This window comes from Anomaloglossus baeobatrachus, unplaced genomic scaffold (genome assembly GCF_048569485.1).
Source record: "Anomaloglossus baeobatrachus isolate aAnoBae1 unplaced genomic scaffold, aAnoBae1.hap1 Scaffold_259, whole genome shotgun sequence".
NCBI lineage: Eukaryota > Metazoa > Chordata > Amphibia > Anura > Aromobatidae > Anomaloglossus > Anomaloglossus baeobatrachus.
In genome coordinates this window covers 272,797-298,793 of record NW_027442140.1, presented here as the reverse complement: position 1 = coordinate 298,793, position 25,997 = coordinate 272,797, and the positions used below count along the sequence as shown (strand labels likewise).

Genomic DNA, 25,997 nt, shown 5'->3' with positions numbered 1-25,997 from the left:
CATGTCATGCACACACGGCTCCGTTACATACACAGCTCCACTACGTAGACATCGTACACACATGGCACTGTTCTGTACACATCGTACACATGCGGCTCTGCTCCATATACATCGTACACACACTTTCAGCGAATTGTGATCAAGACCGATCAGGTCCAAACGTTTTTCTTCTAAAGTCGCTCAACAAATCGTCTCCTCACCTGAACTTATCAATAAAGAATTCAATTTAGCAAAGATTGAAATGAGTATCTACGGGTCACATACATACGCAACAGGGGTCACATACATACGCAACAGTGGTTTACTATAACCGTCCACTGACACCGCACCTCATCCAGTGTGTGTGCATGCCAATATAGGAGTATACTGAGCTGATCATGTGACCCCTGACTCCTCCCCTCCATGTGACATCATCACAGGTCCTGTAAGCACAGAGCAGCCATATATCTAGTGTGCGGCTCTGCAGGTGGAGGTAGGTGCAGGGTATTATATATCTAGTGTGCGGCTCTGCAGGTGGAGGTAGGTGCAGGGTATTATATATCTAGTGTGCGGCTCTGCAGGAGGAGGTAGGTGCAGGGTATTATATATCTAGTGTGCGGCTCTGCAGGTGGAGGTAGGTGCAGGGTATTATATATCTAGTGTGCGGCTCTGCAGGTGGAGGTAGGTGCAGGGTATTATATATCTAGTGTGCGGCTCTGCAGGTGGAGGTAGGTGCAGGGTATTATATATCTAGTGTGCGGCTCTGCAGGTGGAGGTAGGTGCAGGGTATTATATATCTAGTGTGCGGCTCTGCAGGTGGAGGTAGGTGCAGGGTATTATATATCTAGTGTGCGGCTCTGCAGGTGGAGGTAGGTGCAGGTTATTATATATCTAGTGTGCGGCTCTGCAGGTGGAGGTAGGTGCAGGGTATTATATATCTAGTGTGCGGCTCTGCAGGTGGAGGTAGGTGCAGGGTATTATATATCTAGTGTGCGGCTCTGCAGGTGGAGGTAGGTGCAGGGTATTATATATCTAGTGTGCGGCTCTGCAGGTGGAGGTAGGTGCAGGGTATTATATATCTAGTGTGCGGCTCTGCAGGTGGAGGTAGGTGCAGGGTATTATATATCTAGTGTGCGGCTCTGCAGGAGGAGGTAGGTGCAGGGTATTATATATCTAGTGTGCGGCTCTGCAGGTGGAGGTAGGTGCAGGGTATTATATATCTAGTGTGCGGCTCTGCAGGTGGAGGTAGGTGCAGGGTATTATATATCTAGTGTGCGGCTCTGCAGGTGGAGGTAGGTGCAGGGTATTATATATCTAGTGTGCGGCTCTGCAGGTGGAGGTAGGTGCAGGGTATTATATATCTAGTGTGCGGCTCTGCAGGTGGAGGTAGGTGCAGGGTATTATATATCTAGTGTGCGGCTCTGCAGGTGGAGGTAGGTGCAGGGTATTATATATCTAGTGTGCGGCTCTGCAGGTGGAGGTAGGTGCAGGGTATTATATATCTAGTGTGCGGCTCTGCAGGTGGAGGTAGGTGCAGGTTATTATATATCTAGTGTGCGGCTCTGCAGGTGGAGGTAGGTGCAGGGTATTATATATCTAGTGTGCGGCTCTGCAGGTGGAGGTAGGTGCAGGGTATTATATATCTAGTGTGCGGCTCTGCAGGTGGAGGTAGGTGCAGGTTATTATATATCTAGTGTGCGGCTCTGCAGGTGGAGGTAGGTGCAGGGTATTATATATCTAGTGTGCGGCTCTGCAGGTGGAGGTAGGTGCAGGTTATTATATATCTAGTGTGCGGCTCTGCAGGTGGAGGTAGGTGCAGGGTATTATATATCTAGTGTGCGGCTCTGCAGGTGGAGGTAGGTGCAGGGGATTATATATCTAGTGTGCGGCTCTGCAGGTGGAGGTAGGTGCAGGGTATTATATATCTAGTGTGCGGCTCTGCAGGTGGAGGTAGGTGCAGGGTATTATATATCTAGTGTGCGGCTCTGCAGGTGGAGGTAGGTGCAGGGTATTATATATCTAGTGTGCGGCTCTGCAGGTGGAGGTAGGTGCAGGTTATTATATATCTAGTGTGCGGCTCTGCAGGTGGAGGTAGGTGCAGGGTATTATATATCTAGTGTGCGGCTCTGCAGGTGGAGGTAGGTGCGGGGTATTATATATCTAGTGTGCGGCTCTGCAGGTGGAGGTAGGTGCGGGGTATTATATATCTAGTGTGCGGCTCTGCAGGTGGAGGTAGGTGCAGGGTATTATATATCTAGTGTGCGGCTCTGCAGGTGGAGGTAGGTGCAGGGTATTATATATCTAGTGTGCGGCTCTGCAGGTGGAGGTAGGTGCAGGGTATTATATATCTAGTGTGCGGCTCTGCAGGAGGAGGTAGGTGCAGGTTATTATATATCTAGTGTGCGGCTCTGCAGGTGGAGGTAGGTGCAGGGTATTATATATCTAGTGTGCGGCTCTGCAGGTGGAGGTAGGTGCAGGGTATTATATATCTAGTGTGCGGCTCTGCAGGTGGAGGTAGGTGCAGGGTATTATATATCTAGTGTGCGGCTCTGCAGGTGGAGGTAGGTGCAGGGTATTATATATCTAGTGTGCGGCTCTGCAGGTGGAGGTAGGTGCAGGTATTATATATCTAGTGTGCGGCTCTGCAGGAGGAGGTGGGTGCAGGGTATTATATATCTAGTGTGCGGCTCTGCAGGAGGAGGTAGGTGCAGGGTATTATATATCTAGTGTGCGGCTCTGCAGGAGGAGGTAGGTGCAGGGTATTATATATCTAGTGTGCGGCTCTGCAGGTGGAGGTAGGTGCAGGGTATTATATATCTAGTGTGCGGCTCTGCAGGTGGAGGTAGGTGCAGGGTATTATATATCTAGTGTGCGGCTCTGCAGGAGGAGGCAGGTGCAGGGTATTATATATCTAGTGTGCGGCTCTGCAGGTGGAGGCAGGTGCAGGGTATTATATATCTAGTGTGCGGCTCTGCAGGTGGAGGTAGGTGCAGGGTATTATATATCTAGTGTGCGGCTCTGCAGGTGGAGGTAGGTGCAGGGTATTATATATCTAGTGTGCGGCTCTGCAGGTGGAGGTAGGTGCAGGGTATTATATATCTAGTGTGCGGCTCTGCAGGTGGAGGTAGGTGCAGTGTATTATATATCTAGTGTGCGGCTCTGCAGGTGGAGGTAGGTGCAGGGTATTATATATCTAGTGTGCGGCTCTGCAGGTGGAGGTAGGTGCAGGGTATTATATATCTAGTGTGCGGCTCTGCAGGTGGAGGTAGGTGCAGGGTATTATATATCTAGTGTGCGGCTCTGCAGGTGGAGGTAGGTGCAGGGTATTATATATCTGGTGTGCGGCTCTGCAGGTGGAGGTAGGTGCAGGGTATTATATATCTAGTGTGCGGCTCTGCAGGTGGAGGTAGGTGCAGGGTATTATATATCTAGTGTGCGGCTCTGCAGGTGGAGGTAGGTGCAGGGTATTATATATCTAGTGTGCGGCTCTGCAGGAGGAGGTAGGTGCAGGGTATTATATATCTAGTGTGCGGCTCTGCAGGTGGAGGTAGGTGCAGGTTATTATATATCTAGTGTGCGGCTCTGCAGGTGGAGGTAGGTGCAGGGTATTATATATCTAGTGTGCGGCTCTGCAGGTGGAGGTAGGTGCAGGGTATTATATATCTAGTGTGCGGCTCTGCAGGTGGAGGTAGGTGCAGGGTATTATATATCTAGTGTGCGGCTCTGCAGGTGGAGGTAGGTGCAGGGTATTATATATCTAGTGTGCGGCTCTGCAGGTGGAGGTAGGTGCAGGGTATTATATATCTAGTGTGCGGCTCTGCAGGTGGAGGTAGGTGCAGGGTATTATATATCTAGTGTGCGGCTCTGCAGGTGGAGGTAGGTGCAGGGTATTATATATCTAGTGTGCGGCTCTGCAGGTGGAGGTAGGTGCAGGGTATTATATATCTAGTGTGCGGCTCTGCAGGTGGAGGTAGGTGCAGGTTATTATATATCTGTGTGCGGCTCTGCAGGTGGAGGTAGGTGCAGGGTATTATATATCTAGTGTGCGGCTCTGCAGGTGGAGGTAGGTGCAGGGTATTATATATCTAGTGTGCGGCTCTGCAGGAGGAGGTAGGTGCAGGGTATTATATATCTAGTGTGCGGCTCTGCAGGTGGAGGTAGGTGCAGGGTATTATATATCTAGTGTGCGGCTCTGCAGGTGGAGGTAGGTGCAGGGTATTATATATCTAGTGTGCGGCTCTGCAGGTGGAGGTAGGTGCAAGGTATTATATATCTAGTGTGCGGCTCTGCAGGTGGAGGTGTGTGGAGATTCCCCATTACTGGGGCAGGCGGCATTAACCCCTTCAGTTCTGAGACTTTCTTGGTGTTTTTCTCTTCCTGATTTCTATGAATTGTGAGGTTTTTGTTCCTTTTCCTTTGATAGATACAAACGCCCCAACTATGAGAGGCTGGAAGTGAGGAAACCCGTCTGCCCTCAGTCCTCGGCCCCTTTCTGCCCTCAGTCCTCGGCCCCTTTCTGCCCTCGGTCCTCGGCCCCTTTCTGCCCTCAGTCCTCGGCCCCTTTCTGCCCCCACACAGTATAATGTTCCCCCAGAATGTTCTCATTATATGTTTCCCCTTATTATCTCCAGTAATTGTATTATTACAGCGGATTCTCTATGATGTTACATCGTCATCTCCTTCACATTCAGGTCCCTACAATATCGGATCCTCTCAGTGGAGATCTTCTATAGAAGAGAATTCTCCTGATTGCCCCGTGAAGGATGGATATGGACAGGGACAAGATGGAGGAGAGGATATTACACCTCACCCTATAGATCCTCTTCCGGCTTACTGGAGAGGTGAGAGATTCTGATGACGTCACATTACATCATTCTTATCTATGGGAATAAGAGATGGACAGAACTGGAGAGGTGAGGACTCTGGAAATGTCTGGAGTGAGATTTATTACTGTGTCTCTCCATAACCAGGATTACACAGTAGTGAAGAAGACCTCTAGTGAGCGCTGTCAGGCCCCTGTGTCTGAGGGATGGGGAAGACCCCTGAGCCCAATCACGGGGCCTCCACTTCACCCCCCGATACATGAGGACATCAATGAGCAGAAGATCCTAGAACTCACCTACAAGATGATTGAGCTGCTGACTGGAGAGGTGACACTGCTGGGAATGCTGGGACATTATACAGTAACGCTATGAAGGGATCGGGGGGTGACGGTATCATTGTATGTGTCAGGTTCCTATAAGGTGTCAGGACGTCACCGTCTATTTCTCCATGGAGGAGTGGGAGTATTTAGAAGGACACAAAGATCTGTACAAGGACGTCATGATGGAGGTTCCCCAGCCCCTCACATCACCAGGTAATAGACAGGACTAAATACACACGGCCTATAATTATCTGTATGTAAGGAATGAATTCAGTCCCTGTATGTGTCTCCTCCAGGTCTATCCAGTAAGAGGACAACACCAGAGAGATGTCCCCGTCCTCTTCTCCCACAGGACTGTAAACAAGAAGATCCCGATGTTCCTCAGGATCATCAGGTAGATGGAGAGAAGGTGCCATGAAATCTCCCTATGATGTGTGGACGGCTGTGAAGGTCTTGTGCTCAGTCTTGTTTTATCCTCCAGTATTATATGTGTTATACTTGTGTAATGAGAGCGGTGGAGATGGCAGGATTAGAGCTGATCATAGATGGGACTTCTCCATCTCTCTGTGACTTTTACAATATTTGTTTCAGGGTGAAGATCTGCCCCATATTAATACTACAGAGACATATGTGAGGGGTGATGAGCGGAGTAAAGAGGAGATTCTTACAGATGACCGTGCAGGTGAGTAGTGGTCTCTATAAACTGATGAGTAAAAGGATAACAATGTTTTGATCTTTTGACTTTCATTCTCCATATCTCACCATCACCTTGAACGGGAGACGACCATCATTTTATAAACAATCATCTTGGCTATCTCATACATAAATTATTTATTTTTTATTATTATAACGCCATTTATTCCATGGCGCTTTACAAGTGAAAAGAGTATACATAAAAAACAAGTACAACAATCATGAACATTAAATAACAGACTGGTACAGGAGGAGAGAAGACCCTGCCCGCGAGGGCTCACAGTCTACAGGGAATGGGTGAGGATACAGTAGGTGAGGGTAGAGCTGGTTGCGCAGTGGTGTACTGGACTGAGGATTATTGTAGGCTTGTCAGAAGAGGTGGGTCTTCAGGTTCCTTTTGAAGCGCTCCATGGTAGGCGAGAGTCTGATATGATAGGGTAGAGCATTCCAGAGTATGAGGGAGGTGCAGGAGAAATCTTGTATGCAATTGTGGGAAAAGGAGATAAGAGGGGAGAAGAGAAGGAGATCTTGTGCGTATCTGAGGTTGTGTGCAGGTAGGTACCGGGCGACTAAGGCACAGATGTAAGGAGGACACAGGTTGTGAATGGCTTTGTATATCATGGTTAGTGTTTTGAACTGGAGTCTTTCGGCAATGGGAAGCGAGTGAAGGGAATGGCAGAGAGGAGAGGCTGGGGCATAACGAGGGGAGAGGTGGATTAATCGGGCCGCAGAGTGTAGGATAGATTAAAGGGGTGCAAGAGTGTTGGAAGGGAGTCTAGAAAGCAGGAGGTTGCAGTAGTCGATGCAGGAGATGATGAGGGCATGCACTAATGTATTTGATGATTCTTGATTAAGGAAATATTTTTGAGTTATAGTCGGCATGAGGTAAAGAGGGCTTGGATGTGTGGCTTGAAGGATAGAGCTGAGTCGAGGGTTACTCCGAGGCAACAAGCTTGTGAGACTTGGGAGAGTGAGCAGCCATCAACTTTGATGGATAGGCTTGTTAGATGGGTTGAGTGAGGAGGAGAAAAGATAATGAATTCTGTTTTATTCATGTTAAGCTTTAGAAATCGAGCAGGGAAAAAGGATGAAATAGCAGACAGACATTGTGGGATTCTGGTTAGTAAGGATGTGATGTCAGGTCCAGAGAGGTAGATCTGCGTATCATCGGCATAGAGATCATATCGAAAGCCGTGTAACTCTGAGCTGTCCCAGGCCGAAGGGGTAGATGGAGAACAGCAGGGGTCCAAGAACTGAACCTTGGGGGACACCGACAGAGGGCAAGATGAGGAACTGGTGGGAGACGCAGAAAGTTCGGTTGGTTAGTTATGAAGAGATCCAAGATAGGGCCAAGTCTGTGATGCCCAGAGATGACAGAATGTGTAATAGGAGGGAGTGGTCCACTGTGTCAAAGGCAGAGGACAACTGATCTACAATGACTCCCTTGAAGGCTTCCATTGTGCAACCCTCTGGTGACTCCAAAAGGAGAGAAGGAAATTTCTCTTTGTACCTTAGTTTCAGAATGGTGGCCAATCTAGGATGTAGGATAAAATGTGTATCATGCGAGGGTCTTGCCACAGACACTAAAGGCCGCTTTACACACAACAACATCGCTAACGAGATATCGCTGGGTTCACGGAACTCGTGACACACATCCGGCGTCGTTAGTGACGTCGTTGCGTTTGACACCTCTGAGCGACCACTAACAATCCGAAAAACGGCAAAAATTGTTGCTTGTTGACACGTCGTTCAATTCCCAAATATCGTTGCTCATTTTGGACGCAGGTTGTTCGTTGTTCCTGAGGCAGCACACATCGCTACGTGTGACACCCGAGAACGACGAACAACAGCGTTCCTGCGTCCTCCGGCAACGAGGTGGGAGTGACGTTAATGCGGCTGCTCTCCGCCCCTCCGCTTCTATTGGTGGCCCGCTGTGTAACGTCACTGTGACGCCGCACGAACCTCCCTTAGAAAAGAGTTTGTTCGCCGGCCACAGCGACATCGTTAGGAAGGTATGTGCCTGTGACGCGTACTAGCAATATTGTTCGCCATGGGCAGCGATTTGCCCGTGATGCACGCACAACTGGGGCGGGTGTGATCACTAGCGAATGTGGCCTTTGCACATGAACTGTGCCATGTGGGTCAAGCTGCAAACAGGCAAATGTTCTGTGTCCCAAAAAGGAGGAACAATACCCATCCTCTCCTCATATTGACTCACCTACTCCTCCTCCTCTCCAGCCCATCCATGTTGGACAGACATAATGCTGGGGTTGAGAGTTCCCTCAGTAGCATTGGGAATCACGTCGGTAGCACAGAAAAACAAGTCCTCTTCCTCCTCATCACCCAATGTTGCCTCAGAAAATTGGCTGGGCTGGGTAGTATCACCCACTGGGAAATCTGGCTCCATAGCCACATGCTGGGCACTCAAATCTTCCTCTTTGAAATTATGCAGTGATTGCTTCAACAGACACAGCAGCGGGATGGTTAAGCTGATAATAGCCTGATCACGGCTCACGAGCTTGGTGCAGTACTCAAAGTTCTCAAGAACCTCACAAATGTCAGCCATCCACACACACTCCACAGTTGTTGTGTGGTGGGCAGGTCACACATGAGTCAGTGGCTTGGCAAATTAAAGCGCTTTTGCAGCACTGTTAGACCAGAAAAAAGCGGTAGAGGAATGGCAGAAATGGGCACTAATACAGTACAACTTCTCAAGGGAATCAGAGCTTACAAGTTGCATGTACACCAACTCATACTCCGGCTCACTTTTTTGTTTTGTTTTTTACCTTCTCAAGAAGGTATGGCAAGTCAGGATATGTTTTGAGAAATTTCTGAACAACTAGGTTCAGCACGTGAGACATGCATGGCACGTGTATTAGCTTGCCGACCTTTAAAGCCACCACGAGATTACGCCCATTATCACAGACAACCAGACCAGGTTGGAGGTGAAGCATGGAGAGCTACTGTACAGTTTGTTCTTTTACACCTTGCCACAGCTCTGCTGCAGTGTGTGGTTTCTCACCTAAACAGATCAGCTTCAGCAGAGCGTGTTGGCGCTTAGACGATGTGTTGCTGCACAGCTCCCTGCTTGGCAGTGATGGGGAGTGTAATTCAGCAGAGGGTGTGTAGCAGGAGGAGGAGGAGAGACAGGAAGTGGCATATGATGAGGCAGAAACCCAGATAGGAGTTGGGCCCATTATTCTTGGCGTGGGTAGGATGTGTGATGTTCCAGTTTGCGACTTTGTCCCAGCCTCCACCAGGTTCACCCAGTGTGCCGTGACAGATATGTATCGTCCCTGTCCACAACAACTTGTCCACATGTCTTTTGTTAGGTGGACCTTCCCGGTTACGACAATGGTCAGAGTACGGTTGAGATTGTTTAACACATGCTTGTGTAACACTGGGCAAAATAGTGGCGGCTGGGAACACTGTATCGTGGGGCAGCCACAGCCAAGAGATCACGGAAACACTGTGTTCCCACAAACCTAATCAGCAACATATCTGTACCACCCCGCTCTCAGCAGCCGATGCCGCTCGGATCCGGACCTTCTGTGGGTGGCTCGAGGGTCTCCGGACCCGGGGGTCTCGCGGTCATTTCAATTGAAAAGGGGGTTATGGTGTATGGGATTTTGGAAAGTTTGAACGTGACGCCACCCACTGTATGTGTTAAATGGGGTACCACCGCTGCCGTTGGGGCTCCCGGGGGCGTTGAGCTGGCAGTTGGATGTTATTAACCCTCCATGGGTAGGGATGGATGCCCCGGGGCCCAGTGGGAGTTGTGGTGGTGGCAGGGTTTACAGGGAGCAGGAAACTCACAGTTTGGTTGTCCTGGTGTTGGATGAGGCTGCTTTCATATGTACAGTCATGGCCAAAAGTTTTGAGAATGACACTAAAATTATATTTTCACATGATCTGTTGCCCTCTGGTATTTAATTGTGTTTGTCTGATGTTTACATCACATACAGAAATATAATTGCAATCATATTTTGAGTACCAAAAGGTTATATTGACAGTTAGAATGAGTTAATGCAGCAAGTCAATATTTGCAGTGTTGACCCTTCTTCTTCAGGACCTCTGCAATTCTCCCGGGCATGCTCTCAATCAACTTCTGGAGCAAATCCTGATTGATAGCTGTCCATTCTTGCATAAGCAATGCTTGCATTTTGCCAGAATTTGTTGGTTTTTGTTTGTCCACCCATCTTTTGATGATTGCCCACAAGTTCTCAATGGGATTAAGATCTGGGGAGTTTCCAGGCCATGGACCCAAAATCTCTATGTTTTGTTCCATGAGCCATTTAGTGATCACCTTTGCTTTATGGCAAGGTGCTCCATCACGCTGGAAAAGGCATTGTTGGGCGCCAAACTGCTCTTGGACAGTTGGGAGTAGTTGCTCTTGGAGGACATTCTGGTACCATTCTTTATTCATGGCTGTGTTTTTAGGCAAGACTGTGAGTGAGCCGATTCCCTTGGCTGAGAAGCAACCCCACACATGAATCGTTTCAGGATGCTTAACAGTTGGCATGAGACAAGACTGGTGGTATCGCTCACCTCTTCTTCTCCTAATAAGCTGTTTTCCAGATGTCCTAAACAATCGAAAAGGGGATTCATCTGAGAAAATGACTATACCCCAGTCCTCAGCAGTCCACTCCCTGTACCTTTTGCAGAATATCAGTCGGTCCCTGATGTTTTTTTCTGGAGAGAAGTGGCTTTTTTGCTGCCCTCCTTGAAACCAGGCCTTGCTCAAAGAGTCTCCGCCTCACAGTGCGTGCAGAAGCACTCACACCAGCCTGCTGCCATTGCTGAGCTAGCTCGGCACTGCTGGTAGTCCGATCCCACAGCTGAAACAGTTTTAAGATATGGTCCTGGCGTTTGCTGGTCCTTCTTGGGCGCCCTGGAGCCTTTTTGGCAACAATGGAAGCTCTCTCCTTGAAGTTCTTGATGATGCGATAGATTGTTGACTGAGGTACAATCTTTGTACCTACGATACTCTTCCCTGTTAGGCCATTTTTGTGCAGAGCAATGATGGCTGCACGTGTTTCTTTAGAGATAACCATGGTTAACTGAAGAGAAACAATGATGCCAAGCACCAGCCTCCTTTTAAAGTGTCCAGTGGTGTTATTCTTACTTAATCATGACTGATTGATCGCCAGCCCTGTCCTCATCAACACCCACACCTGTGTTAATGGAATAATCACTAAAACAATGTTAGCTGCTCCTTTTAAGGCAGGAATGCAATGATGTTGAAATGTGTTTTGGGGGTTAAAGTTCATTTTCTTAGCCAATATTGACTTTGCAAGTAATTGCTGTTAAGCTGATCACTCTTTATGACATTCTGGAGTATATGCAAATTGCCATTAGAAAAACTTAAGCAGTAGACTTTGTAAAAATTAATATTTGTAGCATTCTCAAAACTTTTGGCCATGACTGTAGGGTCAGGAAACACAGAGTCCAGTACTTAAACAGAAATTGCCGGTGTCTGTAGGACTTTGGTACGGGGGTGTTCGGATCCCACACCCGGTACAAGAAGCAGGGCCCTCTCTCTGTCTCCTGCAGTTTTGCTAAGAGTCACCTTCTCTGTTTCGGACGGGGGAAGTCCTCTGTTTGCACAAGTCCGGGGTCCCGTGCACACTACCGGCGGGCCACTACCCTGCCCCGGTCCATTACAGGTCCCCCTGAGCGTACTCTCCACTTCAGCTCCAAGAGTTCTACTTTCTCCTGGCTCCACTTCCCCTGCAGCACAGGGGATACAACCCTGTCTGCACTCCTCTCCCTCCTTCCACCCACTGACTCAGCTCCTCCCCTCCTGCTCCTTTTTGTTACACTGGGGGGGGGAGGTGCAGCTGCTGCACTGTACCAGTGTGAGATCAGGTGGTACCAAGTAGGTTTAACTCTTTCTGTGACTACCTGGTTTTGCCAGGGCGTCACATATCCATGGCTATCAATTCGGCAATGTGCGAGTTTTTGTACCTGTGGGTGCGTGGCTGTGTATTTACGCTTCCTTTCTAAGCTCTCAGGCTCAGAAAACTGGATACTTTTCTGGGACATGGAAGTGGATGTGGTTGATGTTTGCTGTGTCTGTGACGCCCTGGACTAGACAGGTCGTCCCAGGTAGTCACACACAACACCACACCCCTTCCCAGTTAGGTAACACCAGTCAACCTTAAAAACCTTGTCACCTCCCTCCAAGTTTGATGTCCACACCAGGGGGGGTTGAGTCAGGCGGTTGGCTCCACCCACTGAGGAGTTCACAGGCCTGGAGGCGGGAAAACAGAGAGTCAAGTTCTGACAGTGAAGGAGGAAGGTTGAGTCCAAGGGCAGACCTGTGACCAGGCCTGCCATAGACTACTCCGGTGGCTGGGTCGGAGCCCAGTCACCTTTGGCAAGGAGGCAGACAGTGGTGGCCGCCTGCAGGAGACTGGGAAAGCGACCAGTGGAACCTTAAGGGACCGGGGCAGGGTAGTGGCCCGCCGGAACCGAACCGGGGAGCCAACTGGATACCGGAGCACCAGGCAGGGTACTCAGACCCTGAACTAGTCCAGAAACTACTGGACCTTAGTCAAATTAACTGATTGCGGTCTGGACCTCAGGGTCCTTTCCCACCTAACTCCCGACTGAAGGCAACAGCCCAACCAGTATGGATAGGTGCCACCGCCAAAGACAGATATCCAAAGAGCCAGCGTCTGTGGGCAAACGGGCTCCTACGGCGTATGCAAGTCGGGGAGCGGCCTACCGGTGCCTAGGCATAGGAGTCAAAGTTTACACACAGAGGTGCAGGAGAAAGGCGTAAACCACCAACTTAATCTGTGAAGAGTTGCAGCCGGCTGCGGGCCCCGTTCATCACTCCGTTTGGTTTACCAGCGACTCCAGTATCTTGTGTCAGAGTGAGTACACCAGTGCCATCGGGCACCGCACCGCGCTGCACCGCAACACCATACCCTGCACCCCGACCCTCGCCTATCGGGCCCCGGGACCAACATCCCCTACCCACGGAGGGGTCAACACTTAGCTGCGCCACTACACCGTTCCCGGGAGCCCCCATACCTTCACCGCAATGGTGGTGTCTATAACACACCACAACCCATGGGTGGCGTCACGAACTATCATCCCCAAACCAAGCCACCGCGGCCCTGGCCGTGGGACTCCCCACCTGAATCCCCTGCGTGTAGCGCCAACTCCCTTGCAGAGCGACGTGACCCCCGGGTCCGTGAGAGGCTCGAGCCACCACCCGCAGTACGAGCACGGATCCGAGCGGTTCGGCGGTCGCAGCCGAGCCCGCGGGGCAGTACATGTCTCTTCAATCGCAGCTTGTGAGTAGGAAGTATGAGTCTGTTTCATGGACAGCAGATTATGAAGGACGTAGCACAGGTGACATGGCAGTGGTTTGACCCGCAGACACAAATTTGGTACCCTGTTGTTCTGCCCACTGCAGTTTCCAACAGCTTGTCTGCTCTATATTTGAAACTTAACCTTTCCAAAACTGACCTACTTCTATTCCCTCCATCTTCTAACCTCCCTAAACCTGACATCTCCCTCTCTGTGTGTGGTACCACGATAACTCCTAGGCAGCAGGTTCGCTGTCTGGGGGTTATGCTCGACACTGATCTCTCCTTCACCCCCTGTATACAATCTCTTGCCCGCTCCTCTCGCTTGCACCTCAAGAACATCTCTAAAATCAGCCCCTTTCTTACCATGGAAACTACAAAAACCCTCACTGTGGCCCTGATCCACTTCTGCCTTGACTACTGCAATTCTCTATTAATTAGTCTTCCCCTAACTAGACTCTCTCCTCTACAGTCCATCCTTCATGCGGCAGCCAGGGTCACCTATCTGGCTATCCGTTACGTGGATGCTTCTCCTCTGTGCCAGTTGTCGCGGGCGGGGAGGGCGCCGCCGCCTCTGCGCTCGCTAACGCTCGGGTCCGGCGCTGCTGCGATGGCTGCTTGGTGGCTCGAGTGGCGGGCCGGATCCGGGGACTCGAGCGGCGCTCCTCGCCCGTGAGTGAAAGGGGGGGTTGTTTGGTTTGGGGATTTGGTCTGTGACGTCACCCACGGGTTGTGGTGAGGTTGAGGCACTACCGCTGCTGGTGACGGGGATCCCGGGAGTGATTGCAGGGAGCAGCTGGGATGTTGTTTTCCCCTCCGTGGGTAGGGGTTGGTTGTCCCGGGGCCCGGTGAGGTGATGGGGAGGCAGGGCCGGGAAGGTGCAGGGTCGCTTAGGCTGCGCAATGCGGTGCCGGACAGCACGGTAGTACTCACTCAGCCACAAACGTACACAAAGTCTCTGGTAAACCAAACGGCTGGATGGACGGGTCCCGCAGCCAGCTGCTGTCGTTTCTCCCGGACGGTTGGTGGTGGCTGCCTTTCCCTGCACCTGTGTGTATGTTCGGTCCCGATGGATTCCCACCGGTAACCCGCTCCCCAGCGTGTATATGTGCTGGAGGAGCCCTTTTGCCCGCAGGCTCTGGCCCTTTGAACTCTAGCTGTGGCGGTAGCTGTATTTCCTTTTTGCTGGTTGGACGGTTGCCTTCAATCGGGTCTTGACTGTTAGGAAACCCCTGGGGTTCCGGTCACTGACGGATTTGACCTCTAATGGCGGCTCCAAGCCTGGTCGGGGTCCGTAGGCCCCGCCTGTGTGTGCTGGCTTCACTTCGCTCCCCGGTTCGGTACCGGCAGGCCACCGCCCGACCCCGGTCCTACGGTTCCGCGTCGATCTGCCTCTCCTGCAGACGGCCACCACTGTCTGCCAACCTTGCACTTGGTACCCGGGCCACACACCCGGACACGGTCAGATTGCTCCTCTCTCACCACTTCATTCTTCCACTTCCCTAACTGATCTGCCTTCCTTTTCCCGCCTCCAGGACTGTGAACTCCTCCATGGGTGGGGCCAACCGCCTGGCTCCATCCCACCTGGTGTGGACATCAGCCCCTAGAGGGAGGCAACAAGGATTTTGTGTCTGGCTGATGTGCCTGTCTCGGGGTGGGGGTGTATGTTGTAGTACCTGTGACGACCTGGCTAGTCCAGGGCGCCACATTCCCCCTTGGTTAAATGCAGACCGTCCGCGGACTACCCGTCAATCACCGGTTTTATTTTGCCAACTGTAAAAACATAAAAACATCAACAGTTTATGCATCTTAAATTTTCCCATACGGGAGGCAGGTCACTTAAACGTTGCAAAACAAATATATTTACATTTTTATTAACAACGGACAGCTTCTGCTCTCCCACCCAAGCAACCTGTCCCTGATGCTGCCCCTAAGAAAATGGGCAGCACCCCTTGACCCCAGTCCAGATCCAGGCTGCCCGAGCGGGAACGGGTACGGTGTCTCGCACCCGACGGTCATTTCAGGGGACCCCACGTCCATGGGGGACCCCAGACCCCCGGAGGATCACCACCGGTTGCGGTGGTGGCAGGCCTGGGCCATCTCTTTCCTCCAGGCCCATCCTCCAAATCAGCCTCTCCGAGGCGGCAACGGAAACATGCCCCAACCTATTTACAATCCTACAAGTCCGTGGGTGCCCTGCAAGTTCTCAGGCATGTCCATGAAGAGTTCCTCATGCAACGGTAGCAAAGGGTCCCTACGGGGACTACTTGCCGGCAACGGCCGGATCAATCACGGTGTCAATCAGGTAAAACTTCGGTTTGATTACTTTTATCATTCGGTCTCTTATTTACAACGCATAATGCCCCTAAATGGTAGTTTCCCTGTACCTAAGCGGGGGTCGACCTAGGTTGGGGCGTGTGGACCTTCGGAGCTCAATGTCAGTGGTGACAGGTAAGTCCAAGAGGGTCTGGCTCACTGCAGGTGCTCAGGAAAATAACAATGTATAGCAGAAAAAAATCCCGGCACACTTCTGAGTCATAAGAAACAATTAATTTGTGTTCAAACTAGAATTTATTTTGATTGAAATTGACGTTTCGGCAATTTTAGCCTTCATCAAAATTCAACTAGACAAAGGAAGAAATAAAATATATACATACATGTATTAGTACCATAATATGCCAACTCATTATAATATATAGAAAATACAACAAAGAAAAAATACCTATGTGGTATATAACAGATAATTCTCTCAATATAGGGATCTTGATGGATTATCCTGTGACAGCCATCAAGAAAAAGGAGGGTCCATTAATTGAAACCAAAAGAGACATATCATAAGAACTATACAATAAAGTGTATATGCCCAAAAATATGAAGAACATATTATATAAGTCACATAAGAGGGCAAAATTCCATGGGCCAAAAAGAGTACAAGAGAATGGAGTAATAAGGGATTTTTTACCTGAGAAGGGATAGGAGACATAAAGTGAAATCCAGTGAATAAGGGTATAATACCGCTATGTGGTCGACAGAAATAGGCCTGGAATGCTCTAGCGGCGGTACGGCCGGTCAGGTCCTTGACTGGGACAACCACCATGAATCTTGAATAGTGGTCTACAATGGTAAGAGCGTAGGTGTACCCACTTCGGCTAGGGGTGAGCTTCACGTGGTCGAGGGCGACTAGCTCCAGCGGCTGATGCGTAATGATTGGGCGAAAAGGGGCCTTCTGGCTGGCCTCGTCCCTTCTTCTCAATGCACAGGGACCACATTCTCGGCACCAGGCCTCCACAGACTCCCGCATCCCACTCCAATAGAATCGCTCCCTCAACAACATCTCCAGCTTTTTCCACCCAAAGTGCCCGGCACCGTCATGGTATGCCTGCAGGACAGTGGGCACGTTAGTCTGGGGAATCACCAGCTGGCGAACCTTCTCGTGGGTCTTCGGGTTGATCAATTCCCGATACAGCTTCCCCTGGTGCAGATACAGCCGGGCTCGTTCCCTCCACAGTTGTTGGGCCTTGGCGGGGGCGGCAGGGTCTATTCCGGCGGAGCCCTGTTCCACCAGGGTCTTGACTAAGCGGACAGCAGGTGCCTGGTCCTGGTCTTCTTGCCACCCTTGGCTGGGCAGCGGATCTAAGTTCACTTGTTGTTGATGGACATGCAACTTCTCGGCTGGCGGCCGGTGGAACGCAGGCAACTCGATTTCTTCGAGGTCATCATCGTCCAGCCCCTCTCCCGACAGGTGGGGAATCCGGGAGAGTGCGTCTGTATTAGCATTTTTACGGCCGCCTCGGTACTTGATGGTGAAGTCATAGTTAGCTAACCTGGCCACCCACCACTGCTCCAATGCACCCAGCTTAGCTGTATCCAGATGTGTTAGCGGGTTATTGTCCGTATAAGCGGTGAACTTGGCTGCCGCTAGGTAATGGCGGAATTGCTCGGTGATGGCCCACACCAGTGCTAAGCGCTCAAGCTTGAAAGAGCTGTAGTTCTCAGGGTTCCTTTCCGTAGGTCGGAGTTTCCGGCTAGCATAAGCGATCACCTTCTCTCTTCCCGTCCTGGACCTGGGATAAGACTACTCCCAAGCCTACATTACTGGCATCGGTATAGAGGATGAATGGGAGACTGTAGTCGGGGTACGCCAGGATTTCTTCCCCAGTCAAGGCCGTCTTCAGCTGGCGGAAGGACTCTTCATGCTTTTCTTCCCACGCCAACGGGGGTTCCAGGGGACCTGCCACCCTTGGTCTGTCCCACGTGGAGGTCTTGCATGGGGGCGGCCATCTTCGTGTATCCCTTAATGAAGCGGCGGTAGTAGCCCACCAGACCCAGGAACTGTCTCACCTCTCTCACCGTGGTCGGCCTCGGCCAGTCCTGAATGGCACTGATCTTTTCGGGATCTGGGGCGACGCCTTCCGCGCCCACCACATGTCTGAGGTACTGCACCCTGGGCTTCAATAGATGGCACTTGAAGGGCTTCAATTTCATCCCGTACTTGGCAAGGGACGCGAACACCTCAGCCAGGTGCTCCAGGTGGGCTTCATACGTCTGTGAGTATACAATTACATCGTCCAGGTACAGCAAGACGGTCTCAAAATTCAGATGTCCCAGACAGCATTCCATCAGCCATTGGACGGTTCCAGGGGCATTGCACAGCCCGAACGGCATGCTGTTGAACTCACAGAGTCGCATGGGTGTAGCGATGGCAGTCTTCTCACGGTCTTCGGGCGGGCGCCACGGCCACCTGCTAGTACCCAGTGGTGAGGTCAAGGGTAGAGAAGTAGTTAGCGGTTCTCAGCGTGGCCAGGGACTCTTCAATACGGGGCAGAGGATAGGCATCTTTATGCGTTATCTGGTTAATCTTCCGGTAATCCACACACATCCTCATGTTGCCATCCTTCTTCTTTACCAGCACCAGCGGGGCAGCCCAGGGACTGCAGCTATCCCGAATAACCCCCGCCTCCTTCATGTTCCTCAACATCTCTTTGGCGCATTGGTAATGTGCAGGGGGGATAGGTCTGTATCTCTCTTTAATGGGGGGATGCTCGCCGGTGGGGATGTGGTGTTGGACCCCTTTAATCCGCCCAAAATCTACTGAATGTTTGCTGAAAATGTGGCACCCTGGGCAAGCCAGGTCGTCACAGGTACTGCAACAACACACCCCACACCCCGAGATAGGCACACCAGTCAGACACAAATCCTTGTTGCCTCCCTCCAGGGGCTGATGTCCACACCAGGTGGGGTGGAGCCAGGCGGTCGGCCCCACCCACGGAGGAGTTCACAGTCCTGGAGGCGGAAAAGGAAGTCAGAACAGTGTAGTTGAGAAGAGAACAGTGAGGGAGAGTGAAGGAGTAGGAGTAAGAGGGAGTAGTAGAGGAGCAGACTGACCGTGTCCGGGTACGTGGCCCGGGCATAGAGAGCAAGGTTGGCAGATGGTGGTGGCCGTCTGCAGGAGAGGCCGATCGACGCGGAACCGTAGGACCGGGGACGGGCGGTGGCCCGCCGGTACCGAACCGGGGAGCGAAGAGAAGCCAGCACAAACCGGCAGGGCCTACGAACCCCGACCAGGCTTGGAGTCGCCGTTAAACTGGTCAAATCCGTTAGCGACCGGAACCTCCGGGGTTTCCTAGCAACAAAGACCCAACTGAAGGCAACCGTCCAAACCGAGAAAGGGAAATACAACTACCGCCACAGTTAGAATTCCCAGGGCCAGAGCCTGCGAGCAAAAGGGGCTCCTCCGACCCATATCCAAGCTGGAGAGCGGGTTACCGGTGGGAAGCCATCGGGACCGAAGATACACAACAGGTGCAGGGAAAGGCAGCCACCACCAACCTACCGGGAGTAACCACAGCAGCCGGCTGCGGGACCCGTCCATCCAGCCGTTTGTTTTACCGGAGACTCTGTATCCATCATTGGCTGAGTGAGTACCACCGTGCCGTCTGGCACCGCGCTGCCCCCGCGACCCTGCACCTCGCCTCCCCTGCCTCCCCGTCCCACCTCACCGGGCCCCGGGACCACCAACCCCCTACCCACGGAGGGGAGAGAAACATCTCGACTGCTCCCTGTCATCGCTCCCGGGATCCCCGTCCAGAGCAGCGGTGGTGCCCCAACCTCACCACAACCCGTGAGTGGCGTCACGGACCAAATCCCCAAACCAAACAACCCCCCCTTTCACTCACGGGCAAGGAGCGCCGCTCGAGTCCCCGGATCCGGCCCGCCGCTCGAGCCACCGAGCAGCCATCGCAGCAGCGCCGGACCCGAGCGTTAGCTGGTGACGGGGATCCCGGGAGCGATGGCAGGGAACAGCTGGGATGTTGTTTTCCCCTCCGTGGGTAGGGGTTGGTTGTCCCGGGGCCCGGTGAGATGACGGGAAGGCAGGGCCGGGAAGGTGCAGGGTCGCTTGGGCTGCGCAGCGCGGTGCCGGACGGCACGGTAGTACTCACTCAGCCACAAACGTACACAAAGTCTCTGGTAAACCAAACGGCTAGATGGACGGGTCCCGCAGCCGGCTGCTGTCGTTTCTCCCGGACGGTTGGTGGTGGCTGCCTTTCCCTGCACCTGTGTGTATGTTCGTGTCATGATGTATGTAGTTTTCTCCATCTCATATTTTTTGTATAAGATGCCATGTGATGTATTTTACCTTCTCACTGTATTTGCTGTAATACTATGTCAGGATGTGATGTAACTTTCCTTTGGTTGTACTTACTGAACACTTTGAAATGTCTTGGGATGTAAGTGACCATACCTTCCCCCCCAGCCTGTATCATATTGCAATCAGGCTTCAGCAGTAGCTATTGTCATTGATTTGGTGGGGGTTGCATATATATATTGTTCTTCTCAGCATGGGACTTCTCCAATCTACAACTTGGTAAACAGGACAGAGCCAGCAGTCTAAAGTCCATTCATGCATCAAATGGCCAGGGGGAGGTGTGCCCACCTAAGGGGCTGATCCTAGGAGAGAAGAACATGTTAGTTCAGTTAGTTGGATCTCGGCTGGAGACGTACTAGGATCTATAGCTAAGGCTGGATCCTGGGGTCTGTGTGTGTGAACTGTTACAGACTGGAGATCCGCGGCCACGTGGGATTGTGTTTTGTTGTTCACCCTGTTGGACTCAAGGAACTCATATAAGGACCATTGCCCTAATTTCCCTGGCATCGGAATACCAGGCGGTGCCCCTGGATCTTTTGTTTTGTTGTTGTGGACTCCTTGCAGATTTGAAGGATTTATATTTATGTTTGCTGCTTTATCTTTGTGGTTCCAATAAAGCCCTTTGGATTGTACCTTGGCCTGGCGTCCATCACTGCTCTGTTGCATACCCCGTCACAGTTCGGTCCCGATGGATTCCCACCGGTAACCCGCTCCCCAGCGTGTTTATGTGCTGGAGGAGCCCTTTTGCCCGCAGGCTCTGGCCCTTGGAACTCTAGCTGTGGCGGTAGCTGTATTTCCTTTTTGCTGGTTGGACGGTTGCCTTCAATCGGGTCTTGACTGTTAGGAAACCCTTGGGGTTCCGGTCACTGACGGGTTTGACCTCTAATGGCGGCTCCAAGCCTGGTCGGGGTCCGTAAGCCCTGCCTGTGTGTGCTGGCTTCACTTCGCTCCCCGATTCGGAACCGGCGGGCCACCGCCCGATCCCGGTCCTACAGTTCCGCGTCAATATGCCTCTCCTGCAGACGGCCACCACCGTCTGCCAACCTTGCTCTCGGTGCCTGGGCCACACACCCAGACACGGTCAGATTGCTCCTCTCTCACCACTTCACTCTTCCACTTCCCTAACTGATCTGCCTTCCTTTTCCCGCCTCCAGGACTGTGAACTCCTCCGTGGGTGGCTCCATCCCACCTGGTGTGGACATCAGCCCCTGGAGGGAGGCAACAAGGATTTTGTGTCTGGCTGATTTGCCTGTCACGGGGTGGGGGTGTATGTTGTAGTACCTGTGACGACCTGGCTAGTCCAGGGCGCCACACCAGTCATTGCACTGGCTGCCCATATATCACAGGATCCAATTCAAATTGTTTGTTCTCACCCACAAAGTTCTCCACAGTGTGGCACCTCCCCACATCTCAACCTCATCTCTGTCTATCACCCTATCCATTCTCTACAATCTGCAAACGACGTTCGACTAACATCCACACTAAGCCAAACCTCCCACTCCCGGATCCAAGACTTTTCCCGAGCTGCACCCATCCTCTGGAATGCTCTGACCCAAGAAACCAGGACGAATCACAACTTACTCAGCTTCAAACGTTCCCTAAAACACAGCTCTTTAGGGTGGCCTATCACGCTCTCTAATCAAATTAATTTCAGTCCATCCACGACTTCTCACAACATAACTCTCCATCAAACTCCAATACACCCAAAAGCATCTCAAAGATTGGCTGACTGGTTCAGGCAGCCTTTATCTATCCCTCATATCTTTGAGATAGCTGGCTTGTCATTGGAAATCAGCACCTGTACCTTGCCCCCCACCCCCACCCCACCTCATTGTAGATGTAAGCTCTCATAAGCAGGGTTGTCTTTTTTGCTATAATTATTGTATTTTCTAGGGTGCTTGGCTGCAATGTGGTTCCACATACTGGTGGTGCTCAGGTTGCGTTTGACCTGCGCTCTGCTCAACTTGGTATGGCAGATGCTACAGATTACACTTTATTTCTCTGAAGGACTTTAAAAAAAAACATCCAGACAGCGGCTGAACGCCCCCTTTCCCTGACTTGGACCACAGTTTGGGGTGCTCTTCAGAACAATTGACCCAGTTCTCACTCTGGGCAAACCACTACCCCTTCATGCCTGTGTTGGTGCTACATATCCATCTTCCTCTGTGTTGATGTTCTGGCTATGCATGTCAACGGTACAGGTCAGATCAGTCGACTCATCATGGACCACCTCATCTTCCATCTCATCCTCCTTCGCAGTTGAGATTGTAGGCTGCTCTGATGGCAACTGTGTCTCATCATCATCAGTCTCCACCTCTGGAGACAGTAAATCAGGTTCCTCAAATTGGCTTTTTTCTGGCCATAGGTTCTCAAATACTCAACTCACAGCACATCCTCTCATCCCTCTTCAATGCTGCACGGTGAGAGGCCAGAGCCAACTAAAGGATATATACAAAACAGATCCTCAGAGTGGCCAAACTTGGAGTCATATGTCTCCTATGACTGATGATGGGGGTAGTTAGGAGGACCAGGTTGAGGATTGGATGGACCAGCCTTCTGTGTATTCACAGTAGACTGTGTGGTCGTGGAAAATTTGTTGCTGCTTGAGAAATGTGAAGAGGTCTTATTGTCTGCCATCCAAGATAGAATCTGCTCTCTCTCTTCTGGTTTACACACACGTTTACATTCCAGACTGGGAAATTTGAGGAGGAGGAGGATAAAGCCCAATGCTACAATTGGCGCACTGTAAACTGCTATGGAGACTATCTGAGTCTCATTGAGGGAGGCACCACCCAAATGTATAAGTAAGAGCAGTCCCTCCAAAATGTACGTTACTGGGCCACCTCGGGGCCCTCACCAAACTCAGGTTTCTTGACACCTGCAGACCCTCTGAAAATCTGAATTTAGTGCTACAGAATGACATGGAGGAGGAGGAGGAGAGTAAAGCCCAACCATTAGGGATGATCAAATACCAAAATATCTGCTTCGACAAATATCCGACGACTAGGTCGCCGCTATTTGCGTATTCACGAATATTCGACGCCCAATGTTAGGCGGGCTTTGCACACTGCGACATCGCAGCCCGATGCTGCGATGCCGAGTGCGATAGTGCCCGCCCCCGTCGCAGCAGCGATATGTGGTTATAGCTGGCGTAGCGAAAATTATCGCTACGCCAGCTTCACACACACACTCACCTGCCGTGCGACGTCCCTGTGGCCGGCGGCCCGCCTCCTTGTTAAGGGGGCGGGTCGTGCGGCGTCACTGTGACGTCACACGGCAGGCGGCCAATCGGAGCGGAGGGGCGGAGATGAGCAGGATGTAAACATCCTGCCCATCTCTTTCCTTCCGCATATCCTACGGAAGCCGCAGTGAGGCCGGTAGGAGATGTTCCTCGCTCCTGCGGCTTCACACACAGCGATGTGTGCTGCCGCAGGAGCGAGGAACAACATCGGACCGTCGCGTCAGCGTAATCATGGATTACGCCGACGCTGCACCGATGATACGATAACGACGCTTTTGCGCTCGTTAATCGTATCATCCAGCCTTTACACACTGCGATGTCGCATGCGATGCCGGAAGTGCGTCATTTTCAATTTGACCCCACCGACATCGCACCTGCGATGTCGCAGTGTGCAAAGCCCGCCTAAGTCTATGGTAAACCCGAATAATTTCACGTTGGACCTAACGGTGACCTGTGGTGACTGAGGAAAAGGCTGAAATGGATGGGAAAAGGCAGAAACAGTATGGGCACAGCCTGTAGGTTGGAAATAATCTGGAATCATTCTCTTACTTTTTCACTCTCTCTCGTGAAAGACTCACCGGTGACCGCAAGTTACCTGAGTGACTGAAGTGAGCCGCGCGATCAGCGGTGCCGTCACTCAGGTTACCCGTGGCCAGCTCAAGTCTTCTTCCTGAGAGCGGTGGCCATGGGTAACCTGAGTGAGGTCATCGCTGATAGCATCGCGGCTCACTTCAGTTGCTCTGTTGAGCTCATGGAGAGCGGCGGTGTTCTACGGCTACTCCTGTCATCTTCATGTAGCAGAGCTGGATGCGTCGTGGGACCTCGTGTGGATTACGTCGGACCTGGAGGGGTATTTGGGCATTTTAATAAAGTGGTGATAGAGGGTGGGGTTTTTTTTGGCTTTTATTCCAAATAAAGGATTTTTTGGGTGTATCTGTTTATTTTCTTTAATTTGTAGGTTAATCATGGGGGTGTCTCAGATGCCTGCCATGATTAACCTATGACTTAGTGGTAGCTATGAGCTGCCATTAACTCCTTATTACCCCAATTGCCACCGCACCAGGGCAATTTGGGATGAGCCAGGTAGAGTCCCGGGACTGTCGCATCTAATGGATGCGGTAATTCCGGCCGGCTGCTGGCTGATATTTTTAGGCTGGTGGGCTCCCCATAACGTGGGGCTCCCCATCCTGAGAATACCAGCCTTCAGCCGTGTGGCTTTACCTTGGCTGCTATCAAAATTGGGGGGCTGCATGCTGGTTTTTTTTTTTTAATTATTTATTCATTTTGCTGCACTACATAGACCCGCCCACCGGCGGCTGTGATTGGTCGCAGTTAGACAGTTGTCACTCAATGTGGGAGCTCGTCTGAATTCAACCAATCATAGGTGCTGGTGGGCGGGGGAAGCAGTGAATACAAGATGGAATAATGAGCGGCATTTTCAAAAGCTCGAGAAGCCGCCAGAGCAGTGTGACAGCCGTGCAGAGCCGTGCTGGTGATCGGTCAGTGATCGGTGAGTATGAGACAGAGGTGGAGAGGGAGAGACAGACAGACAGAGAGAGACTGACGGACAGACAGAGAGCCCTATAGCTGGTTCTGCATTCACAGATTTGCGATTTGGCGATTTTATGGAGCTGCTAGCAGCTACTGGACAAAGTCTTCAACCCTTACAAGGACTATTTATTAGTTGCATCTAAGAACGCTCTCCCGCACACAATACAGTCTATCTACACCGCCAGCTCCCTATGACTGTATGTTCACAAAATGGCCGCTGGCTTATATAGCCTCCAAGACGCTGTGCATCCGAGCCAATCACAGTAACTCCACAACAAAGATGGCTGCGGCATTACTGTGAGGGAAAACAACATCAGATGTGTTCATTGGCTGGAAAACAGGCGCCAGGAAGTCAGAAATGAAAATGAAAGTATCGGAGTGGATATTGTTTTATTCGTCGGATACCGAATGTCGCGAATAGCCTGTTATTCGTCGGATACCGAATAGTGGCGAATACATTCGCTCATCCCTACCAACGATACAATGGGCACATTGTAAACTGTTATGAAGGATTTTTTTTTGGTTGTTTTTTTCTTTAAATGACTTAGTTTTTAATTTTACCATAAAATCTACTGGAAATTAAGTAAAAATTCAAAGTGCAGTGAATTTGTGAAAAAAGAAAAACAAAAATCCATTTTTTTAAATTGTTTTTACGCCATTGACGATGTGCTGGAAGTGAGCGCTCAGCGTGATTCTCCGGGTCAGTGTGATTACGACAATATCAGACTTCCACATTTATTATTATCTCAGTGGTGACTAGAGATGAGCGGACCCGTGGACGTTCGGCTTCTGCTGGTCCAGCTGAACATTTGTAAAGATCGTTTTTGGACTTGGACTTGACCTGAACTTCATTTGAAGTCACTGATTGGCAGTTCAGTGCAAAAAAAGGGAAAGATTCTGCACAAAGAATCAGGGGCACACCAATAGATAAAGATATATGAAGAAAACACCTTTATTCAATACACAAAATGGGACATATTAAAAATATTTAAAACAAACATAGAAACAACAACACCCACTGGGCGGAGCCAAGCCCGAGATGTAACAACAATGAGCCAATATATATGTAAAAGTACAATATAAATGGTATGGCATATAAAGACCCAACAGTAGTGCAATATCAAGTATCCGGTGTCATATGATCCCCTGGTGGTGTAATAGTGTACACAGATGTGAAGCCCCACAGGTGTAGTGTCGGTGCATTACCTTCAGGGACTCCACTCAGCTGGATCTGGTCACAGGTAGGAGATCTTCTTCTTGTCGTGACGCCACTCTCAGTATTGCGGTCAGTGGGGACCGCCACTGCAGGTTGAGGGACGCCTGGGGCTGATGATATGTGCAGTTAGTTGGAATAGCCTCCTGAGAGTGAGGCAAGCCCCAGGGCCCTGTGTAGGTGCGTAGTACCACAAGGCGCAGAATGAC

General features: G+C 51.0%; 1 protein-coding gene across 1 annotated transcript in view; it reads left to right on the top strand.

The window, feature by feature from the left end:
• Positions 1 to 423: 423 nt before the first annotated feature.
• LOC142263455 (uncharacterized) overlaps positions 424 to 25,997 on the top strand; it is a 42,585-nt gene continuing 17,011 nt past the window's right edge. Inside the window, exons 1-6 of the mRNA XM_075332229.1 lie at positions 424 to 472; positions 4,671 to 4,820; positions 4,950 to 5,129; positions 5,212 to 5,335; positions 5,419 to 5,516; positions 5,714 to 5,804. Of these exons, the coding sequence (XP_075188344.1) occupies positions 5,106 to 5,129; positions 5,212 to 5,335; positions 5,419 to 5,516; positions 5,714 to 5,804 (337 nt within the window). The 5' untranslated portion in view covers positions 424 to 472; positions 4,671 to 4,820; positions 4,950 to 5,105. The remainder of the gene's footprint in view (positions 473 to 4,670; positions 4,821 to 4,949; positions 5,130 to 5,211; positions 5,336 to 5,418; positions 5,517 to 5,713; positions 5,805 to 25,997) is intronic.